The sequence below is a fragment of the Neomonachus schauinslandi genome, chromosome 5 (assembly GCF_002201575.2).
Source record: "Neomonachus schauinslandi chromosome 5, ASM220157v2, whole genome shotgun sequence".
Lineage (NCBI taxonomy): Eukaryota > Metazoa > Chordata > Mammalia > Carnivora > Phocidae > Neomonachus > Neomonachus schauinslandi.
In genome coordinates, this window is record NC_058407.1 from 90109765 (window position 1) to 90131262 (window position 21498).

Below are 21498 nucleotides of genomic sequence, written 5' to 3' on the forward strand. Positions count from 1 at the left end.
TCTCGCTGTTTATAACTCTGGCCTTTCTGTGAGCAAACACACAAAATGAACTTTGGTTTATCTCCTATCATAATGTAGCTGTTAATTGCTGGCAGGCAGGCTGTATTCCATGGTCCACGTGACCAGTGGGGCATGACCAGAAAGGAGCGTGGGGAAGAGTGGACCAAAGGACCCAGCTAGAGGCTGCCCAGCTGGAGTTCCTGCCTCCATAAAGGCACAGAGTAAAACAAGTGAGCACAAGGAGTATGGTTCTGAGGTAAGCAAGGTCACAAAGATGACAGTATTGGGCTTAGCTTTGTGGTCACTGCTCCTCTGTCCAGGGCTGACGTTCTGGACCTCCGAGATCAGTCAGAACTGCAACAATGGCAGCTACGAGATCAGCGTCCTGATGATGAACAACTCAGCCTTCCCAGAGTCCTTGGATAACTTGAAAGAAGTGGTGAATGAGGGAGTGGAAATAGTGAGACAGCGTCTGCTTAATGCTGGTAAGAATGTAGTCACAGGGTCCACCTCCTCCCTGTTATCGCCTCTGGGGTCAAAGGGTTGCTTAGCCAAGACCTTCCATTCTTTGCCTGATCACCCACTCTCCTCTAAGGGCTTGTCTGACAATCCCTTTCTATTTCAAGGCAGTAGGTTCAAAGAGAAGGATTTAAGTCCTACCACAATGTGCTCCATCATAATTCACCCTGGCCCTAACCGAGGGAATGCCAGATGTTCACAGCAGTGAACTGCCCCAGACAAAACTGGATTGATGGCTCAGTTTCAAGGAGGCATCATGTTCCTTTCTGCAGCTGCTCAGAGGCAGTATTTGGTCTGGGCCTGAGATTTTGCAGGGTTACCAGTCAAGAAGATGAATTAGGAGAGTTAAATTCATACAGATGCTGACTTTTTCTGGGATTTTTCATCTATCTGTTCACTTTTTACATCTCTGTTGGCTATTTTTTTTCAAGATTTTATTTATTTATTTGTCAGAGAGAGAGAGAGGGAGAGCACAAGCAGGGGGAGTGGCAGGCAGAGAGGGAAAAGCAGACTCCCCACTGAGCAGGGAGCCCGATACGGGGCTCGATCCCAGGACCCTGAGATCACAACCTGAGCCGAAGGCAGACGCTTAACTGACTAAGCCACCCGGGGCGTCCCTCTGTTGGCTATTATTATAAGACATAATCAAATAAGTTTGCAACCAAATTCAGTGTTGCAGTTTTTTATTGTATCTATTAATTATTACAATAAACTTTATAACTTTAGATAAAATATATAAAGAGAAAATACCACACCTGATCATTTTCAGCCACCTGGATATTTCCAGTGTCTGTTAACATGCCTCTCAGTTTCTTGTTTTTAAGAACATGGTTGGGATCACTATGGTACAGAAACAATTTTCTATCCTTCTGATTTTACTTCACATTATTCTGCAAGTGACTTTCCTATAGCTGCGTAATCCTCACGTGAATCTTCACATCACGTGAGTGGATATATACTATTCCTTGGAGTAGATGTCTTCCCAAGCCATCTAATTATTCCCTGCTGTATGATTTCCTATTGTTTTTAAATTTTCATGATTATTTTAAAATACTACAATAAGCATTTTCATATATACATATACATCTATTTATATGTATATATACACATACATATGTATATATTTTTTTTCCATTCTTGAGACTAGATAGCCAAAAGTATAATTACTGAGTCAATGACTATATCATACATCTTAATGTTTACTTACGGTTCTAAAGAGGGTATGTCTTAATTTTCTGTATTTAAAACTCCGTGGTAATCAGCTCTTTTCTAGTGCCCACGCTGCGTGGTTTCATCAGGCTCATGCTCTCCGTGCCATGTGGCTAGCACAGGTATATGCTATATGTTATTCGGGTACCTCTGCTAATGGCTGTACATAGTGAATGGAAGGTATTTAGCCTCATGCTGTACATTTCTGTTCCTGGACTGGATGTGTGTGTTCTAAGAAGTTATCATAAATAAAATTTGAATAACCACTAAAAATACAATAAAATTCTATGGTAATAATAGCAAGAGGTATCACACATCACATATGTGTAATAAATTTCTGCTGTGCAATATACATTTCTTTCAACCTTGCCTGAGACCAATTCAGACGTAAACAGATGGATCTGATCTAGAACTATAATGGAACTATAAGGTCATTTCATAAAATCCCCTTATTTACCAAGACTGTGGCATCATGGAAAGAACATTTGATTTTGAAATCTAAGGATGTGGATTGGCGTCACTGTCCCAGAGCTTTCTCTCTTTGTGACCCTGGATGAGCAATTTCCCTTAGTCTCTCTGAGCCTTGGTTTCCTTGTTTGAGTACTTGTCATGTCTTAGGTAAAATATATAATCTCTTTAGTCATCACAGCTCTGTAAGATTGGCATTACTGACACAGTTTCACAGTGGAGGTTTAATAACTTTGCTGAAGTCATACAGGTTGCCTATTTGGAAATGAGATTCCAACCCATAACTGTCTGGTTCCAAAGAGCGCATCATATTGCCACTGTAAGATCTTTACCCACCATGAACTAACTTTCTCATTAAAATAAGACAGTGGAACATTGTGGTTAGAAGCAGAGATTTGGAATCAGATCTTGGCTCATATTCGAGCTTTTTATCCAACCATTTATCACCAGTGACCTGGAGCAATTACTTAAGTTTTCCGAGCCTCAATCCCTTTACTTTATAAAATCACAATAGGGAGTAGTTACCTCGTGTGAATATGGTCTGTATCAAATGAGGAAATTCATATAAAGTACCTCATACACAGACTGAAACATAGTAAGAACTCGAAGACTGGTTGTTTCATTGTTGTCACTGTTGTGTTTTTGTTGAGGATGTTGTGTTATTGCTGTGGTGCTGTTACTTGACCAAGTTACCAGGATATAAAATAAACAGAGGAGCATAGTGTTAAGATCTGATCTCTGGACTCATATAACCTGAATTTGAATTCCTGATCCATCTGTCACTAGTAATTATAAACGCTTTATTGGGTTGTTTCTTCTAAGTTCTACTCATCTCATTTACAAAATAGAATTAGGCATGGCGAAGTGGTTGAGCAGATTAAATGAGTGGAGAATTTTGTGGGGGGTGAAAGAGTAAAGAATGATGCCCAGATTTTTGCATGTGATGATGCATTTTGTTAGATGGGTGTTTGTGCATAGGAAACTCAAGAAGTACAGGTTGTGATGGAAAGATAGGTTCATGTTCTAAACATTGTGAGCATTATTATTTGGGGGAAATTCTAAGACAATATACTTAAGGGCTAAATTGAAGAAAATTAAGAGTCCAAATGTGGCTGATGTCCAAATGGAAGAAAACGGTATTTTTTCCTAGTACTTAGGAAGGCTCTGTGGGTTTTGAAGACTAGATAGGATTTGGTGGAAAGCATGAAAAAAGAGATTCCTTCAACCTAAGGACATCAACTCCTCAAAGATATATGTTCCATGGCTCAGCATGGAATATACATACCCTCCAGTGATCTCCAAATGATCTCATGTGCTGAGGGGGGTCCCTTTCCTAGACTCCAGCACCTATGTTCCGATCCACTTTGGTCCAACCCCATCCTCAGAGTCCTAGGTAGGAGAGAAAGGACTCTGAGATTACTCTATATTCTGTAGCATTCCACGCATCCTCCCAGGACTGAGGTATCCTGGTGAGGTAGAGGTGCAGGCAGGATAAAGATGAGAAACAGCACTTGGGGGAACTGTTTACTTTAAAATTTAAGCTTTGATTTGAAGTCATTACATTGTCTGAAAATTTTTCAGTATTTTCTTGAGAAATCACTTAGGATTTGGGAAGATAAAAGGGAAGAGATCATCATCTTTCTTTGCCCAATTAAAAAACAAAAGCAAAAACAGTTCACATAACCATAAAATGTTGAGAGGCAGCAGCATACTATGTATGTTCTACAGAAGTGGCTCTCAAACTTTTTTGTCTCAAGACCTATTTACTCTTAAAAATAATTGCAGGCTCTGTAGAGTTCTGCTTATAGTTACATTTACCGACATTTACATTTATATTTATAGTAAACTTACTATAAATATATTTTACATTTATAGTAAATATATTTACTATATTGGAAATTAAGACAGAAATGTTTTGAATATTTGCTTATTGATTCATTTAAAATAATTACAAACACTTTGTTCACATAAATAAAATTTCTTATTAAAGAAAACCTATATTTCTCAAGCCAAAAAATAAAAATAGGTGGGGAAAATGGTATCCATTTATATTTTTGTACATCTTTAATGTCAGGCTTCATAGAAAATGGCTGGATTCTCATATCTCCTTCTGCATTTAATCTGTTGCAATAATACAATTAATATTATGTAGCCTCTCAAAATTCTACTATAAGCTCATGAGAGGAGAGTGGAAAAAACAATGTCTTAATATACTAAGGATAGCTTTGACCTCCTAGCCCTCCTGAAAGAGTCTCGAGGTACCTCTGGAGTCCATGGCCCACACTTTGTGAACTGCTGTTCTACAGCGTATCAGATTCTAGAATCAGACAGTCCTAGGTTCAAAACCCCAGCTGTGTAACCCTAAGCAAGTTAATCTACCTCTCTAGACCTTCATTTTCCCACTTTTAAATTAGGAAGATAAACTATTAATTAACCTCATAGGATTCAGGGGAGACTTAAGGATTGAAATAATGCATGTGAAAATCCAGAGCCCAATGCTAGGCATATAGTAACGGAGATCATCCAATTCTGGTCTATCTATAAATGGCTGAGGACCTGGGGCCCCAGAGATGAAGTCACTTGCCTGAGGTCACACTCAATAGATGTTGGCTCCCCTTCTTCCAGATCCTGTGCAGGATTTATACTTGGGTTTTGCTGTGCCCATCTGCCATGGGCTGCCTGGACCATTGGATTTTTAAGTGGGTCATCTTCAGTCCCCTCATGGTGGCAGGAGGGAGCAGAGCCCTCATACGAGGCGAGGAGGAAGAGCTATCCTAGACATTAACAGCCGGGGGTGTGGCCATCTTCCCAAAGCCCTGTTTTCATAAGGTGACTGTGTCCTGGTCTCCACTCCACTCCCTGACTCCTCTTGCTGCCTTCTAAGACCCATCTCCAGCACTGTTTTCCACTGGTCCCCATCTGCACTCTCCTTTTCTTCTGGGGCCCCCACAGCCTCACTCATACTATCCTCCTGGCTTTATATACCCTACATTCGCCCTATTGCTATGAGAATTAAGTAACAAAAGGGGGGTATAAAGTGTTTGGTATTACAGCTGGCACATGGCTACATTCAGTGTTAATTGCTGTTAAATCCATCACCAGCCCCACCTCTTCTATTAATTTTCTCTGACTGGTCTTATTGCATTGACTTCTCCCATTTGACTAGACCTACTGCCAACCTTATTTAGATCTCTTACTGAACAAAGTATCAGAATAAGTGTTCTTGAATCAACCCTCCCTCCCCCAAGAAAGGCAAGGGATAAAATGCTCCCTAGTCGAAAGACACATCTCTGAGGCGGCTATAGAAATACAAAGACTATTTTGTTCTCTGCCTTGAAAAACATTCTTATTTGGACGTTGAGAAGAACAACAACTTCTGTTGTTGATGTGCTTTACTTTTTTAAAGGTATTAAAATTATTACATTTGACAATTATGGTTTTAATCCCATTTTATCTATGAAGGCACCAGGTTAGAGAAATTCAAATGGCTTGTGCAAGAACCCACAGAAAGTCACTCATCCTGTAACCAGCAGTGTGACTAGCAATTGAGTTTCCAGACTTTCTGTGTAAGGGCTTGGCCAAATGAAGGATGCCTCTGCTTAGGAATCAAACATCTGTCCTGAATATTTTTTATTGGAAGGAAACAAAATGGAAGAGGAAGAGCTTGGTCCAATGGTTGTGCTGTCTTTTTATTCCCTTCCAAGAAATAGTATCTAGCAATACCCAGGGATATCATCCTCAATGCTCTTGCCCTTATCTGATCCATTATCCAAAGATCCTAGACCCTGATGGACACAGTTCACTTTGGCTCTGGGATCCAACCACAGAGGTACCAGTGTGCACATTGGCAGCAAACAGAATCAGCACCTTGGGAATGTGAAAGAACAGATATCATACTGTCTGTACCTCTGCTTTCCTAAAACTCTCCAGACAGTAGAAGAAACTTGCTGGGACTACAAGCATGAAAGAGGAGGGCCATGGATGGAATGAAAATGTCGTAAAACTGGATTGTGGGATGGTTGCACAAATATATATGCTTACTAAAAATCATTGAATCGTACACTTAAAATGGGTGATATTTATGGAGGGTAAATTATACCTCAATAAAGCTGTTGAGAGAGACAAGTAGACAGAAACAAGAGACAGAGACAGAGGAAAGAAGTGACGAGGAGTAATATAAGAACTCAGAACTCAAATATTCGTAGGCCTGAAGATGAATATCCATTTTTTTTCCAGGATCAACTGGCAAAAAGTAAACCTCATGGCTACAAACTACTGAAAAATAACACATTTTCTCTTTTCCCTCATTTCTGGAAACAGGCATAAATGTGACTGTGAATGCCAGCTTTATCGCTTCGGAGAGTGTGATTTATAAGTCAAATGACTGCCGGAGTAGCACTTGTGAAGGCCTCGACCTACTCCGGGAAATTTCAGTAAGTAAATGCTTTTGTAGGTAGAGCTCACACTTCTTAGCAAGGTCGCAGTGTGAAACTTGAGGACCTGTCCATGACCATCTCGTATGTCACCTCTAGTCACATAGCTGAGTGCTTTGCAGAGAGGGTAATCTGACTTCAGCCCCATATATTTCCCAAGTGATGAGGGCCTTCTGGGAATCCAGGAAAGTGAGGAGAACCCTCTATGTTCTATTTGTACACTTTCAGTGTTACAGAGGGGAATTCTTTTTGTTTTAAATTGTCTTCAAAACCTTTTTTTAAAAAATATTTTTATTTTTTATTATTTTTAAAAGATTTATTTATTTTATTATTATTTTTTTATTATGTTATGTTAGTCACCATACAGCACATCATTAGTTTTTGATGTAGTGTTCCATGACTTCAAAACTTTTTCTTCAAAACTTTTAAAAATTTAAATGTTGGCATTAACTGGTTTTCTTTTGTGCCCCTCGGGAAGTACCTGAGGTATTCCAAAGCCCTACACCAGAGGTCTCTGTTTCAAGTCGTCACCCTATATGGGACCACAGGTTAATGGCTTCAGGGCTGAATCTGAAACCTAAATTTTAAAGTAGTAACTGTAATGTTAAAGGATAGAAATGGGAAGGGAGAGCTTCTTGCCTACTCCCTCCTCCCAACTCCCAACCCCAGCCAGGGCTTTCTGGAGTGAAAGAATGTTCCAAGCTCTCTAGAGGCAGGTAGATGTGCAAGAAGCCTTTTTACCACCGAAACCCAAGAAAAGGCTCTCCTAGAAGCATAATTCTAGGTGTAGAACCACGACTTGAAAGCCTTAATCAATAGCATCACCCGGACCAGACAAGTCGGCTCATATCAGGAAGAGTGACTGATTACTGCAGTCATTCTCAGTCTTGGGAGGGCCAAGAGTGAGCAAGGGGAGTTTAACAGACTCTACTTTATGATGCCAGGAGTGTGAACTTCGTCCCTCCACCTCTACAGACAGAGGTATACCCTGGTTTTCTAAAGCCAGGGATGGGATGTTCCTAATCACGTTCTTTTTGAGAAACAGTACGAGACACCATCTATAATCACCTGGATGGTCACATTGCACTTCGTTCTCTTTAGCCCTGTTTTGTAGCTCTCCTTAAAACTGCAACATGCCCTCCTCCCCCAAAGCACCTCCAAGTCTAGTCTCCCCACAGTTTAGCCCACAGGTATTGCTCACATTACAGTCTGTCAGTCCTTCTTCCCCCACTCTGCATCCTCCTTTTGACAAAGAATCCAAGTTCACCCTCAGCAGAATCTCCTTCTCTCCCCCCGCAACATCGTCACTTTCTCAGACTTCTTTACCCCTTAGCGCCCCTTGCCCAGCCCAAGGAACATGTTTTGCTCCTTTCTTGAGAGGCCCACCTTCAAACTTTCTAGGACCCTTTTCCCTTGCCACTTCTTTCCTGTCCATTTATTCATTGTTTTCATTTTATTTTTAATTTTTTAAAGCTTCTATTTATTTGAGAGAGAGAGTGAGAGAGGCCCCCCACTGAGCAGGGAGCTTGATGTGGGACTTGATCCCAGAACCCCGGGATCATGACCTGAGCCAAAGGCAGGCAGATGCTTAACCAACTGAGCCATCCAGGCGCCCCCATTGTTTTCATTTTAGAGATTCATTTTTCTTTCTTTTTTTTTTCCTACAGAAAAAAAAACAAATGGGCTGTGTCCTCGTGGGACCCTCGTGTACATACTCCACCTTCCAGATGTAGTAAGTAATTTGGTTTGTTGTTGCTTTAATGCCACCGTAAGTTGAAGTCAGGGCATGATACCACTATTTAAATGATTTACCGAACAGCAGTCTAGTCAAGGTAACCCAGTCAGGGGTGTTGGGGCCCTCGTATTGTGCTCCTTCTCCATAAGTGTCATTCTCATATCCAGGGAGCTCAACCCTTGCTTACCGTGGGGTGAATGACCATAGCTGTTCAGGGGTTATTAACATCTGAGCCTGAGAGGCAACACGGGGTAGGTAAAAAGTTCGAGTCCTGGCAGGAGACAGAGAAGACAATGAACTTGGGTAATCTGAGGAGTTTAATAAAGGAAATCTTCACTAAAGTATGAGCAGAGTATATGGAAACACACAGGAAAGCTACAGCACTCAGGGGATAGGCAGGGCTCTGTTCTATTCCTTAGGTCCGAGGAATAAGCAAAGTAGCAAGGTACTTACTTCACAGCATTGAGGATTATATAATTAACATATGAAAGTACCTTGCCCAGTGCCCTTATCAGCTTAGGAAAAAAACGCTTCCAATATATTCCACAGTAAAAATATTTCTCTGCCTTTGGGAAAATCACCCTCATCCCTTCCATTCATTTCACTCTGTAATTCTCATCACCACAAAACATTTTGTTCTGCCAGATCACACCTTCCCCAAATCAAAATCCCTCTTCCATGCCTTTCTTTCACTTGCTCAGTCTTCCCCTGAATCAAGGATCACCTTTGACTACACAGAGAAAACTGTGCTGCTCTTGCAAAAGATTTTGGAAAAGATAAAATTAGATTTCTGAAATTTCTGTTGCAAAGTCTGCTTCTGACACCTCCTCCCAGCTGTACAAATACACTCAGGTGTTCAGACCCACTAGGTGGCACGGACACACCACAGAAGCACTTTCTCAGCTCATCTTCTAAACCAAAATACAGGCAAAATCAGACTCTTACTCCTCCTTGCACTCATTCCCAATTGTTGTCTTTTTTGATCACTTATTGATTTGCTGTAGAATCGGAAGGTGCTCGGAGGGAAAGGAGGAGCGGGAAAATTGATTCACTATTTGTGAGGACCTTCCATGTGCAGAGAAGTATTTTGGTTTTGTCAGAGTAGAGAGCATTAAGTAAAACACAGCCCCTACCCAGTGAAATAGAGGTGACAAGAGCCCTGGGGACCAGTACAAGACAGAGTACAACACACTCCGTTGAAGAAACACAAGCTGCTGTGGGGTGCACAGAAGGAAAGGGCCCCCACTGGTTGGGAGAGTAGAGCTCAGGAGGGGAAGAAGGACTCCATGCAGGAGATGGTATATGAGTTGAGTGTTGAAGAACAGGTGAAATGTTAATGGGTAGAGATGAGGGCTTAAGCATCCCAGCAGGCAGAGGGAGAAGCATGTATAAAAGCAAAGAAGCAGGGGCGCCTGGGTGGCTCAGTCGTTAAGCATCTGCCTTCGGCTCAGGTCATGATCTCAGGGTCCTGGGATCGAGCCCCACATCGGGCTCCCTGCTCCTCGGGAAGCCTGCCTCTCCCTCTCCCACTCCCCCTGCTTGTGTTCCTTCTCTCGCTTTGTCTCTCTCTGTCAAATAAATAAATAAAATCTTTATTAAAAAAAACAAAGAAGCAGAGAAGTGTAGAAATTTTGTGAAAGTCTGTATTAGCTGGAGTGCAGGAGATGAGCAGGGGAATAAGAGAGAGAAAACTGGAAATATGAAGTAGGGCTGTATTTGGGAGGTCATGAGTTCAGGTGAGGGAAGTGTATTTAATTAGATTTGTATCAGGAGCAATTAAGATTATGCAGAAAGTGCCATGAGAAGCGGCTCAACTTGGGGAAGAATAAGTGTCAACACTGTACAGGAAGGACTGGAGCCCACAGGAGACACAGATGGGGAACATCATCAGGGGAGGAGGAGAGCTGAACTAGCATGCAAGCAGTCGACGTGGAAAAGAAGGATAGCCTTTAAAGATATTTAAGGGTAGAATCAATAGCATTTGATAACTGGATGTTGGAGTGAGGGATGGAAAGCAGACAAAAAACACTAAAAGAAATAGGGAAATAAGGATAAGGAACAATTTTGAGAAATAAAAATAAAAGATACATTTGACCATGAACATGGGGAGTCGGAGATGCAAGCAGGACACTTAGTGAAACCCTTCAGTGTAGAGCTCAAGATGGAAAAGGGGGTGCTGCTTTGCTTCCTTTATCAAGTGCGCGTTGAGGGCCTACCTATGACCCCAAAGGACTGGAGATATGGAGGTGAACAAGCGAGCCATGATCCCTGCCTTCATGGAGCTTGCAGTCTAGTGGAGGAGACAGATATTAAACACATACCCACTTCAGGTATCAATGAGAAGTTCTCATGGATAAAGGAATATTTAATACAGAATCCGATGGATGAGTAAGAGCCGGCCTGGCAAAAAGGCAAGGGGAAAAGCATTTCTGGCATATGTCAAGGCCCCGATGGAGAATAAAATTGAAATGTTTAAGGAACCACAAGAAGATCCATGTGTTAAACAGGGAAGGAAAATTGTAAAATCGTCAGGTGATGTGTATCTCAAAGTAGTACATAGAAGAGTCAGAAGTAAGGCAGTGCACTGAGGGAAAAGTATGGAGGACATCTTTTGGGCGTTACAACATCTGTGGTAGTTGTGGTGGCCATCCTCTGTTTCCTTAGCCCTACTCCCCAAAGGCATATGTCCCAGCTTAGATGCTATGACAACTCATTTTAGAATAAATCGAAGTAACCAAGCCACCACGTATACATAAAAATACCCAGAGTATCTTAAAACATAACATATGCTCGATAAATATTGTTTTAAAATTTACCTGTGTGGAAGGGACACCTATTTAAGGTAGAAACCTGCTTGAACGACCCTATTTCATGCTTACCATTTATTACCAACCACAGGCTGAAGCAGGTTAAAGAGGAATCGTATTTGTGCTACTTAAATTAATCCTGACATTGGTTTCTTTCTCACCTCTTGGCATAGCCTTGACACAGATTTGAACTACCCCATGATTTCAGCTGGGAGTTTTGGATTGTCATGTGACTACAAAGAGACTTTAACCAGGCTAATGTCTCCAGCTAGGAAGCTGATGTACTTCTTGGTTAACTTTTGGAAGGTCAATAACTTGCCATTCAAAGATTATTCCTGGAACACTGCATATGTTTTCAAGAACGGCACCGAGACTGAAGACTGTTTCTGGTAAGCAGGAGGCACTTGCCATAGAGAGAAGCCACAGAATCCTGGCAGGTTATAATCAGACGCACCTTCCATCTATAAAAGCACTGGGAATGGACACCAGCCCACTTTCTTACACACATGAAAGCGAAGGGGCCAAAGGAAACAGTATAAATGTAATCGGCATGTATGATAGTTGCAACACTCTGGTTTTCAAAGTACTTTTACGTTACTTTTATTGATTCCTTACAGTAAATCCTCTAAAGAAAAGAGAACAAGTACTATGATCTCCATTTTGCAGATAAGGACAATGAAAACCAGTGGTTACTGCTTTCACATTACTGTGCAAGATACAATACCAGAGAATATGCATTCTGCCAACACCTACCACTAGTTAGAAATAATTTTTCTCTCTCAGTTTTTCAGAGGACTAAGTGGGGTGGGAGGAGAACGGGACATTGGTCACCATGGCTAAAATAAAATTACAAGGTTCACACAACTCCAGAAGAGGTAGCAGAGAGAATCTTCTGGTTGGGTTACCGCCTGCACCACCAGGATGCTGCTTAGCTCTGCAGTCTCTTTCCACCCAAGTATGCAAAAGACTCAGGGTACCACTGGAACACACATCTAGGGAATGGCAAGAATCAACCCTAAGGTCTTGTCCTAGAAACTTTGGGGTGAACTTAGAACCCACAGAAGTCCATTTCACTGGGAGGATAAAAGATTCCTATCAACTCTGAATTTTTTTACTATAGACTCAAAGGTTTCAACTTATCTGTGATAATGGGGTTTATAGAGCAGAGTGGCCTTCCTCCTGCATATAGCAGGAAGCCATTATAAGGGACCTGCCAAATGTCTACCATTTGTATAGATACATGAAGATTCCCTAAAACTTCTCCTATACTTTTACTAAACTAGATGTCCGCAATCCAGACCACTGATACCATTGTGTGTATCATCTGTTGTGTTGATAGTGGAAATGAATTTTAGATGAACAAGTTCCAGGAAAAGATCTGTAAACAAGGAGCAAACAACATGGAAGGCCATGAAGAAACTAAGCTGGTTTCTTAGAGTTTCTCTTTTATCTGCTCTAGGTACCTCAATGCTCTGGAGGCTGGAGTGTCCTATTTTTCTCAGGAACTTAGCTTCAAGGAAACATTGAGGGGAAATGACCAGTTTCAGGATATCTTAATGAACCAGAACAGGAAAAGCAACGGTAAGGAGACATGGAGATAATTTTTTGCCAACTTCTTCCTCACAACTACCATGTTTTTTATGAGTTGTTTTGACGGATCTACCACCACAGAGCTGTCATCATTGCCTCCGTGTATTTTGTTCACTTGGGGAGATCTAGAGTTGCATGCAACTCCATCAGATTGTTCTTCCTGTTGATTAAAACCTTATCCTATGAGAGAAAGGAGAAAGGTAATTAAACATAATGTGAAAGTAATGATGAAAACCTAGCCTTCATAAATCAAAATGATATCATGACCCACCATCCATAAACTGCTTTTTAAGTTGACCTCAGCACAAGCTGTTATTGGATTTGTGACTAATCCTCACACATTCTGAGCCCTGGTCCCATGATGACCAAGAGGATATGTTTATTGATATCTGGCCTCAATTAAAATTACAAGGTTAGCAGATCATCTCACTTTCCTCTGTCCCTGTATCTCACAGGCCCAGTGATCTCCCAGTTATAGGTCAAGTATGGGATAAAATCATCCTTACTATGTCATGAGGTGATTTGTTTCACTTTCCAAGGATTCTCTTTACAAATAAGAATATATCAGGAGTAAAGGAATCAATAGTGAACCTTTCCTACGAGGGAAGGTGCTTGCTTGGCAGGAATTCCTAGTATGACTCAAATCATCATCTGTCATTATTAAGCATTTCCCATATTAAGAACCTTCCATGTACAAAACATTGCCAAGATGTGGGGAGAAAAAGAAGTATAAGTGTCCCTTAAAAGAAGTATTGATGTCCCTAAGCTGCTTTTTACAATTCAGTTGAACAACATAGTATATAAAAAGATCCAATGAAGTGTCCCCCAACTCCTTTTTCTCATAGCCATGCATTTGAAAAATCTGGTGGTGAAGAGTAGTAAAGCTCACAGAATCAGATTGGACTCTGCCACTGAAATCCCTAAGACTGAGTTCTGAGTTAAGAGGCTACAAACAAAGCCAAAGGAAAGTTGCTTAGGAACACTACATAAATTCTCACATTCACTTGACTATATCTTTTTCAACCACTTCACAATTGGTAAGGTGCACTTCACTTATCAATGAAAATAGTTTTTGTAACTACTCCAACCTGGTAAAATGGAATAAACACCGAACCGGATTCATAAACTTGAAAATTAGGGCTCCGCCATCGACTCGTTTTTAACCTTTGACATCTTGGCTTCCGGTCTCCTTAACTCAATAAAATTAAGGGAATGGACCAGAAGATTCTCTTTAAGATCCTATACAGCTCTACTCTGACTCTACACCTGTAAACAAAACAAAACTAAACTAAACTAAAAGCAGAAGACAGAGTAATTGAAGAATTGACATTCATCTTAAAACATAAATCTAGCATGGACACACTGGGTTCATATTCAGGTACCTGGTTCCCACCTGTTTTTATGTAGACCGTTGTGTATTTCCCTCCTTGTCTTGTTCTCTCTCCTCCAGTGATTGTTATGTGTGGTACACCAAGCGTCATCGGCAACCTCAAGGGGGACAGGGCAGTGGCTGAAGACATTGTGATTATTCTAGTGGATCTATTCAAGTATGTACAATATTTGAAAGAACTCTCCTCTTTTCAGAAAAGAAAGACTCCCAGGATTTCCAGAAAATGCATTCTCTTTTCTCTTGCTTCGCACAGACTCACATAGGGTTCAGTATGATAATATTTTAATCAATGTTTTATTCTTTCATCACACCCTCATTTTTATTTAATTAATTGTAGCCTTACCAGACATGCCTACCTTTGACATCATTATCAGGTCTAAAACAGAATTGTTATGACCCATTAAACCCACATGTCCATCCATCTACAGGGACCCTGGTCTCCAGCCTGATTTTAAGGTATTTTTCTAGGCAGTGATAAATCAACTAACAACCCAATAGCATTATTTTTGAGACTGTGGGCCATATCTGTGCCTTCTATCGCTAATGGCCTTTGATCCAAGATGATTTTTCCTTTGCCACCTTTGGTAAGAAGAAAGTTCTAGTTAAATGAGTTTGTTTTTTGGCCCTCTGTGGTATAATCACAGTGGTGATTTTATCCTCTGTAATTCTCTGGAACTAAGGAGAGAAAATTCTGGAGAATACAAACTCCTTCCCTCCCTCCCTCCCTCCCTTCCTTCCTTCCTTCCTTCCTTCCTTCCTTCCTTCCTCTCTCTTTCTTTCCTTATAATTCAATTTTTATTTTTTTAAATTAGAGTATAATTAACAGTGTTAAATTTTACCACTCATCTTCTAATATGGTTGGAGACCCCACAAACCATACCAAGCTAGTATCTGAGTCAGAGTAAGTGTATAGAAGGTGTCGCTGGTGCACCTGTGCCCCTTGCCCCATCAGCTAGATCATATGACCTCAATTATCTGACTACATCATTAATCATTACCCGTCTGTACTCGGACGGGATACTGTTACTGCACTGATATCTCCCATATGTGCCTAGTCATTTCACCCACACTCTATGTACTTGTCACAGTGTTAAGAGGAATAAAGCACAGGAACTGCAGGCCTATTTGACTAGGCCTTCATGAAGATAATCTAATCAATCAACTTAGCCTTTTAGCTGCAAAATACAGGAAAGAGGACAAAGTTCTCAATATTTCATTCCTACAACCACATTGACAGCTGCTTTCAATAGTTACTTTGCTCTCTGGAAGGAGTCCTCAGTGTAGCCAGGTGGGTGTACTCTTACTTTTAGCAAATCCTCAACCAACTGCCAAAGTGTTAGCATTCCTTTGTCACTGTTCTCAAAGGACACCTGGCTATGTTTGGGGAAGATCATGAGATTCATTTGAAAGTTGACATTAACTGGGTTTCAAATTCTAGTTCTGACACTTCGGTTCATTTGACTTTTTTTTTTTTTTTTTGACAGTTGATTAATTTCTTTTATTTCTTGGGTTTCCCAAATCACACCTTCTCAGTTAAACAGTTTTTTAAAAAGCTATTCATCTGGGGTTCATTTGACTCTTGGGTGTTACTTAGAATCTTGAGATTAAAACTTCTCTTTTGTAAAATGAGAATAAAGAGGCCCACTTCATAGGAGTGCTTTTAGGATTAGATGTGATAATATGAGCAAACTATTCAACCTAGTCCTCAGGGCATAGATGTGTTCACCTACTGTTTGAATAGTAAATGATGGTTATCCTAGTGATAGCAGTTCAAACATGTTAGATTCGTTGCATATTAAAACACTCAAATGATTTGGAAGTTTAGAAACTCTATGACTTGCAGCACAATCTTAGACGGTATTGAAGGTCCACAATGGGCCAACTATCACCTAGGATTGAGGATACACAATGAATACACTAATGTCAAGGAGCTTACAGTGTTAGAGAAAATGTTTAGTCTTTTTATACTTAGTTTCACCATAAATTTAATTCATAAAATTTCTCTGTATCCTATCCCAATATATCCAAACTATTATGAGCTCATAAAGAAAAGAAAGTTTCCACGTATAAACAAAAAGTCAGTAAGCCTTGAAAGCAAGCATTAGCTCACATGTCCAGAGCCCAAAAAAACCTCCCTCAAAGAAGTCTCTGTGATCTGATCTTCCTTTCCGCTCATGGATGTGAACCACAGCCCTCTTACTCAACTTAGCATCTTATATGACAATAAACCTATCTGGGGAAGTAGAAGGTTTTCCAGGTTACTGGAAAAAAAAAAAAAAAGATGTTTTCAACTATTTCAACACCTAGAAGGTGTCGCTGGTGCACCTGTGCCCCTTGCCCCATCAGCTAGATCATACGACCTCAATTATCTGACTACATCATTAATCATTACCCGTCTGTACTTAGACAGGATACTGTTACTGCACTGATATCTCCCATATTTGCCTAGTCATTTCACCCACACTCTGTGAGGTTTGTGGGAATTACAGAAGCTCCATATGATTTTTGGAGGAATAAATTTTCATGAGGAATTTGTGCTTTTATTACAGTAACCACTACTTCATGGAAAATGTCACAGCCCCTGACTATATGAAAAATGTCCTTGTGCTGACATTGCCTCCTGGGAATTCCACCTCCATTAGCTCTTTCTCCAAGGGTTTATCAGAGGTAAGTTTCATGGTTATGTACTACTCTTTTTTTTGTCAAGGATAAGATATTATTCTCCTATGTAGGACCCAAATTCTAAAATAACAATTGTTTTTTTTACTCCCATTCACTAAACAAATGTTAACTGAGACCAACTATGTGCAAGGTTACTGATATTAAAATTCTTACTATAGGTCACTGTGCTGGGCTCTGGACCAACACAGCAATGCACGCTCTGTTACATCGGAATGGAAGTGACAATAGGGGAAGACAGGAAGAAGCCCCGCTAATTTAGGGAGGGTAGAAACTAAACAATGTAAAAAAAATGAAGTTCCTTACACCCTAAAGCAACTTTCTGCTGTCACAGATATCAAAATTCTACCTTTAAAGATATATATTCCTAGGTTAAGACAATTGTCCCCTATTATAATTAAATTGACCATTGTTTAAATTTGTCCACGAGAGTCTTAGCATCATATCTGGTTTAGCATTTATCCCAGAAAAAAGAACCTCTAACTGGACATTAAATCCTGGCCACCTTATTATAATGCAGGGACCCCTGACCCTAACACCACCTTGGGCTTTGTCAGTCACTGCACCTTAGTGTGACTAAATTCATCAGATGTATTCTGCCCTCAGAGTCAGTTGAGAGCAGGTTTGGACTGGGAAGAGGAGGGAAGGAGCAGTCCTGAGACCATGAACAACCTTGGGATGGCAAGCCAGGCCCAAAGAGCTATAAGGGAAGTTGGGTACTTTGGGGAGTATCACAGTTTTTTCCCAGACTAGCAGTTCTAAACCCTCTGTTTTACAACCCTGCCAAAATTAGGAGCTGTAACCACTTTTGGGGTTGGGACTTAACTGGATTCTTTTGGTTTCATGAAATGATGATTTCAGCAAAAGACACTGAAACCAATGAGAGGCGTTTTCTTTTTTCTTTTTATATTTCTAGCAAATATACTTCTGGATGTAATATTCAGATATCACTCACCCAGCTGCTAGGCTCTGGCAAAAGTGTGATTCTTCACAGGTGGACGTTCTAAAATGCCCAAGCTACAGAATTTACTTGGTCTCAGGGGGCATAAGACTTTTAATCCACAGCCCAACTCTGTGAAGACCACCATGCAAGACGGTCAAGAACCGTCTTCAAAGCAAGTTCAATGGTATCATCCAATCAACTCTCTTCCTGCCCTATTCAGGGTGCTGAAGGGAAGAGAGTTGTTTTTACTGTTGTTCTCTTTTACTCTTTGTGAAAACATTACACTACAAGCAAACATTTTTTTCTATATAAAATCTCACAAGAATTATGACAATGCTGCATGCTGTTCTTCCTGATTGAAATAATAGATTTCGCCATCATGGGAAGAAAGTATAATTGCTTTTAGTTACTTCCCTAAGGGTAGTGTTCCAGGTTTATTGATTGCCAAGGAAAGGCAGAATTTTTTTTTTTTAAAGATTTTATTTATTTATTTGAGAGAGAGAATGAGAGAGAGCACATGAGAGGGGGGAGGGGCAGAGGGAGAAGCAGACTCCCTGCTGAGCAGGGAACCTGATGTGGGACTCGATCCCGGGACTCCAGGATCATGACCTGAGCCGAAGGCAGTTGCTTAACCAACTGAGCCACCCAGGCGCCCAGAAAGGCAGAATTTTGACACAAGGCTAATAAAAGAGCCCTGGCTCAAGGACATATTTTCCAAAAGACTTCTTTAATACCATCCCTACAATTCCCCTAACATCCCTTTACCTTTCCAGTTACTCTGCAGACCCCAAGAATGTTTTGCTCCAGGCTCAAGACCAGAATCTCTTTTTGGAACTCATTTTAAGATTTTTCTTTCTCATTCAGGCAAAAAATAACTTTGCTCTTGCCTACTTGGATGGAATCTTGCTCTTTGGACACATACTGAAGACATTTCTTGAAAATGGAGAAGCTATTACCACCCCCAAATTTGCTCAGGCCTTCAGGAACCTCACTTTTGAAGGTACTGGTTTCCTAAGAGCAAACAACAACAGCAACAAAACTTAACTAACACTTTCTACAGAAAGCTAAAGACATTCGGGCTTTGTGGATGGACTTTGGGAAGCAAAGAGGGGGGTTGGCCATAGATAGATCCACAGCTAAATATCTTCAAACTTACTTGGAGGCAAATACCATTGAATACATTTGAGGGTTGCTGTTAGCGATATCTGGATATCGCTACCCAGTTTATGGGTAGAGCATACCCAGTTTATGCTTTAGGATTTCAGAATCTTTCCATATCAAAGAAAGAGCACATGGCTTGGACTTTGTACTTTGAACAAACTCATCACAGGGCATTTGGGGCGGCGATGTCCTGACTGTGCTTGGAGACTAGCAAGAAGAGAAATCTCTGCAGTTTGGTTTTGGTCCTTCCATATCTCCTTTCTATCCTTTAGGGATCTGGGACCCTGTGTTACCCCTCAAACTACCAGAACCTCTCATAACAATATCATCCCAAGGTTCCCAACACATGTTCCTGAGTGTGAAGTATGGTATCTTACTGTAATTTTGATTTGCCTCTCCCTAATGAATAGCAATATCAAGCACCTTTTCATGTGCTATAGGCTATTTGTGTATGTTCTTTAGAAAGTGTCTCTTCAAGCCTTTGCCCCTTTTTGAATTGTTTGGGTTTTTGTCTGGATATTATTGGCTAATCAGATATATGATTTGCAAATATTTTCTCCTATTTTGTGAGTTGCCTTTTTACTCTGCTGATAATGTCTTCATGCACAAAGTTTTTAAATCTTCATGAAGTCCAATTTGCCTATTTTTTCACTGGTTGCCTCTACCTTTAGTATCATATCCAAGAAATCACTGCCAAATCCAATATCATAAAGCTTTTGCTCTGTGTTTTCTTCTAAAAGTTTTATACTTGTAGGTTTACATTTAGGTCATGATTGCATTTTGCGCTATGTGGATATTGAATTTTTCCAGCACCATTTGTTAAAGACTCTCTTTTCCCCCAGTGAATGGTCTTGTCAGGCTTAGAGAAAATCGTCTGACCAAATATATAAGGGTTGATTTCGGGACATCCTATTTTATTCCATTTGCATATACATCTGACTTTATGCCAGTACCATACTGTTTTGATTACTGTAGCTTTTTAGCAAGTTTTGAAATTAAGAAGTGAGTCCTTCAGTTTGTTCTTCTTTTTCAAGATTGTCTTGGTTATTTTGGGGTTTTTTGAGATTCCATATGAATTTTAAGATGGCTTTTCCTATTTCTGCAAAAAAAAATAATTTTTTTGACAGAGATTGTGTTAAATCTGTGGACTGCTTTGGCTAATATAGATTTCTTGATGATGTTAAGTGTCCCAATACATAAACATGGGAGGTTTCCATTTATTTATATCTTCTCCAATTTCCTGCAGAAAAGCTTTGTAGTTTTTTTTGTACAAGTCTTTCATCTTGGCTAAGTCAGTTCTCAAATCTTTTATTCTTTTTGATGCTATCATAAATGGAATTGTATTCTTCTTATTGAAATATAGTTGACACACAATGTCACCTTAGTTTCAGCTATATAACGTAGTGATTCCACAGTCTGTACTTTATCCTATGCCCACCACAAGTGTACCTAGCATCTGTCACCATAAAACCCTATTACAGTACCATTGACTATGTTCCCTATACCTTTGACTATACGTTTATTCTATTTCCTCTACCTTTTATCCCCATGACTTATTCATTCCATAAATGGAGACCTGTAACTACCACTGGAATTGTACTCTTAACATCCTTTTCTGAATGTTCATTGTTAGTCTATAGAAATGCAACTGATATTTGAGTGTTGACTTTGTATCCTGCCACTTTGCTGACCTCTTTTTTGGTGGAATCTTGAGAATTTTCAACATGTAAGATCATATCAGCTGTGAATTTTACTTCTTCCTTTCCAATTTGGATACCTTTTATTTTTTTCTTGCCTAAGTGCTCTGGCTAGGTATTCCAGTATTATGTTTAATAAAAGTTCCTTGCCTTGTTCCTGATCTTAGAGGAAAAGCTTTTAGTCTTTCACCATTAAGTATGATGTTTGCTATGGGTTATCCATAGACGGATTTTATTATGTTGAGCTAGTTTTCTTCTGTTCCTAGTTTGTTGTGTTTTATCACGAAAGCATATTGAATTTTGTAAAAAGCTTTCTCTTCATCAAATTGAAAAGATCATGCATTTTTTCCTTCATTCTTTTAATGTGGTATATTATATTTATCAACTTTTATATGTTGAACTATTCTTGCATTCCAGGAATAAATCTCTCTTGGTCATGATGAATACTTCTTTTAATATGCTGCTAAATTCTGTTTGCCAGTATTTTGTTGAAGACTTTCATATCAGTGTTTATTAGGGATATTGATGTGTAGTTTTCTTAGGGTCATTTTCTGGCTTTGGTATCAGTAATTCTGGCCATATAGAATGAATTCGGGAATGTTTCCTCCTCTTCAGGTTTTTTTGAAAAGTTTGAGAAGGATTGGTGTTAATTATTCTTTAAATATTTGTAGAGGGGCGCCTGGGTGTTGTAGTCAGTTGAGTGTCCAACTCTTGGTTTCAGCTCAGGTTGTGATCTATTCCTCTATTCCTTACTTCTGTCTTATTATTCTATCCATTATTGAAAGTGGAGTATTGAAATTTTCTTTTTTTTATTTTAAGATTTTATTTATTTCTTTGACAGAGACACAGCGAGAGAAGGAACACAAG

General features: G+C 40.0%; 1 protein-coding gene across 1 annotated transcript in view; it reads left to right on the plus strand.

The window, feature by feature from the left end:
* The first annotated feature begins 274 nt into the window (after window positions 1-274).
* GUCY2C (guanylate cyclase 2C) overlaps window positions 275-21498 on the plus strand; it is a 73148-nt gene continuing 51924 nt past the window's right edge. The window contains exons 1-8 of the mRNA XM_021690455.1: window positions 275-485; window positions 6517-6629; window positions 8297-8361; window positions 11345-11560; window positions 12631-12752; window positions 14212-14308; window positions 16701-16818; window positions 18638-18773. Of these exons, the coding sequence (XP_021546130.1) occupies window positions 275-485; window positions 6517-6629; window positions 8297-8361; window positions 11345-11560; window positions 12631-12752; window positions 14212-14308; window positions 16701-16818; window positions 18638-18773 (1078 nt within the window). The remainder of the gene's footprint in view (window positions 486-6516; window positions 6630-8296; window positions 8362-11344; window positions 11561-12630; window positions 12753-14211; window positions 14309-16700; window positions 16819-18637; window positions 18774-21498) is intronic.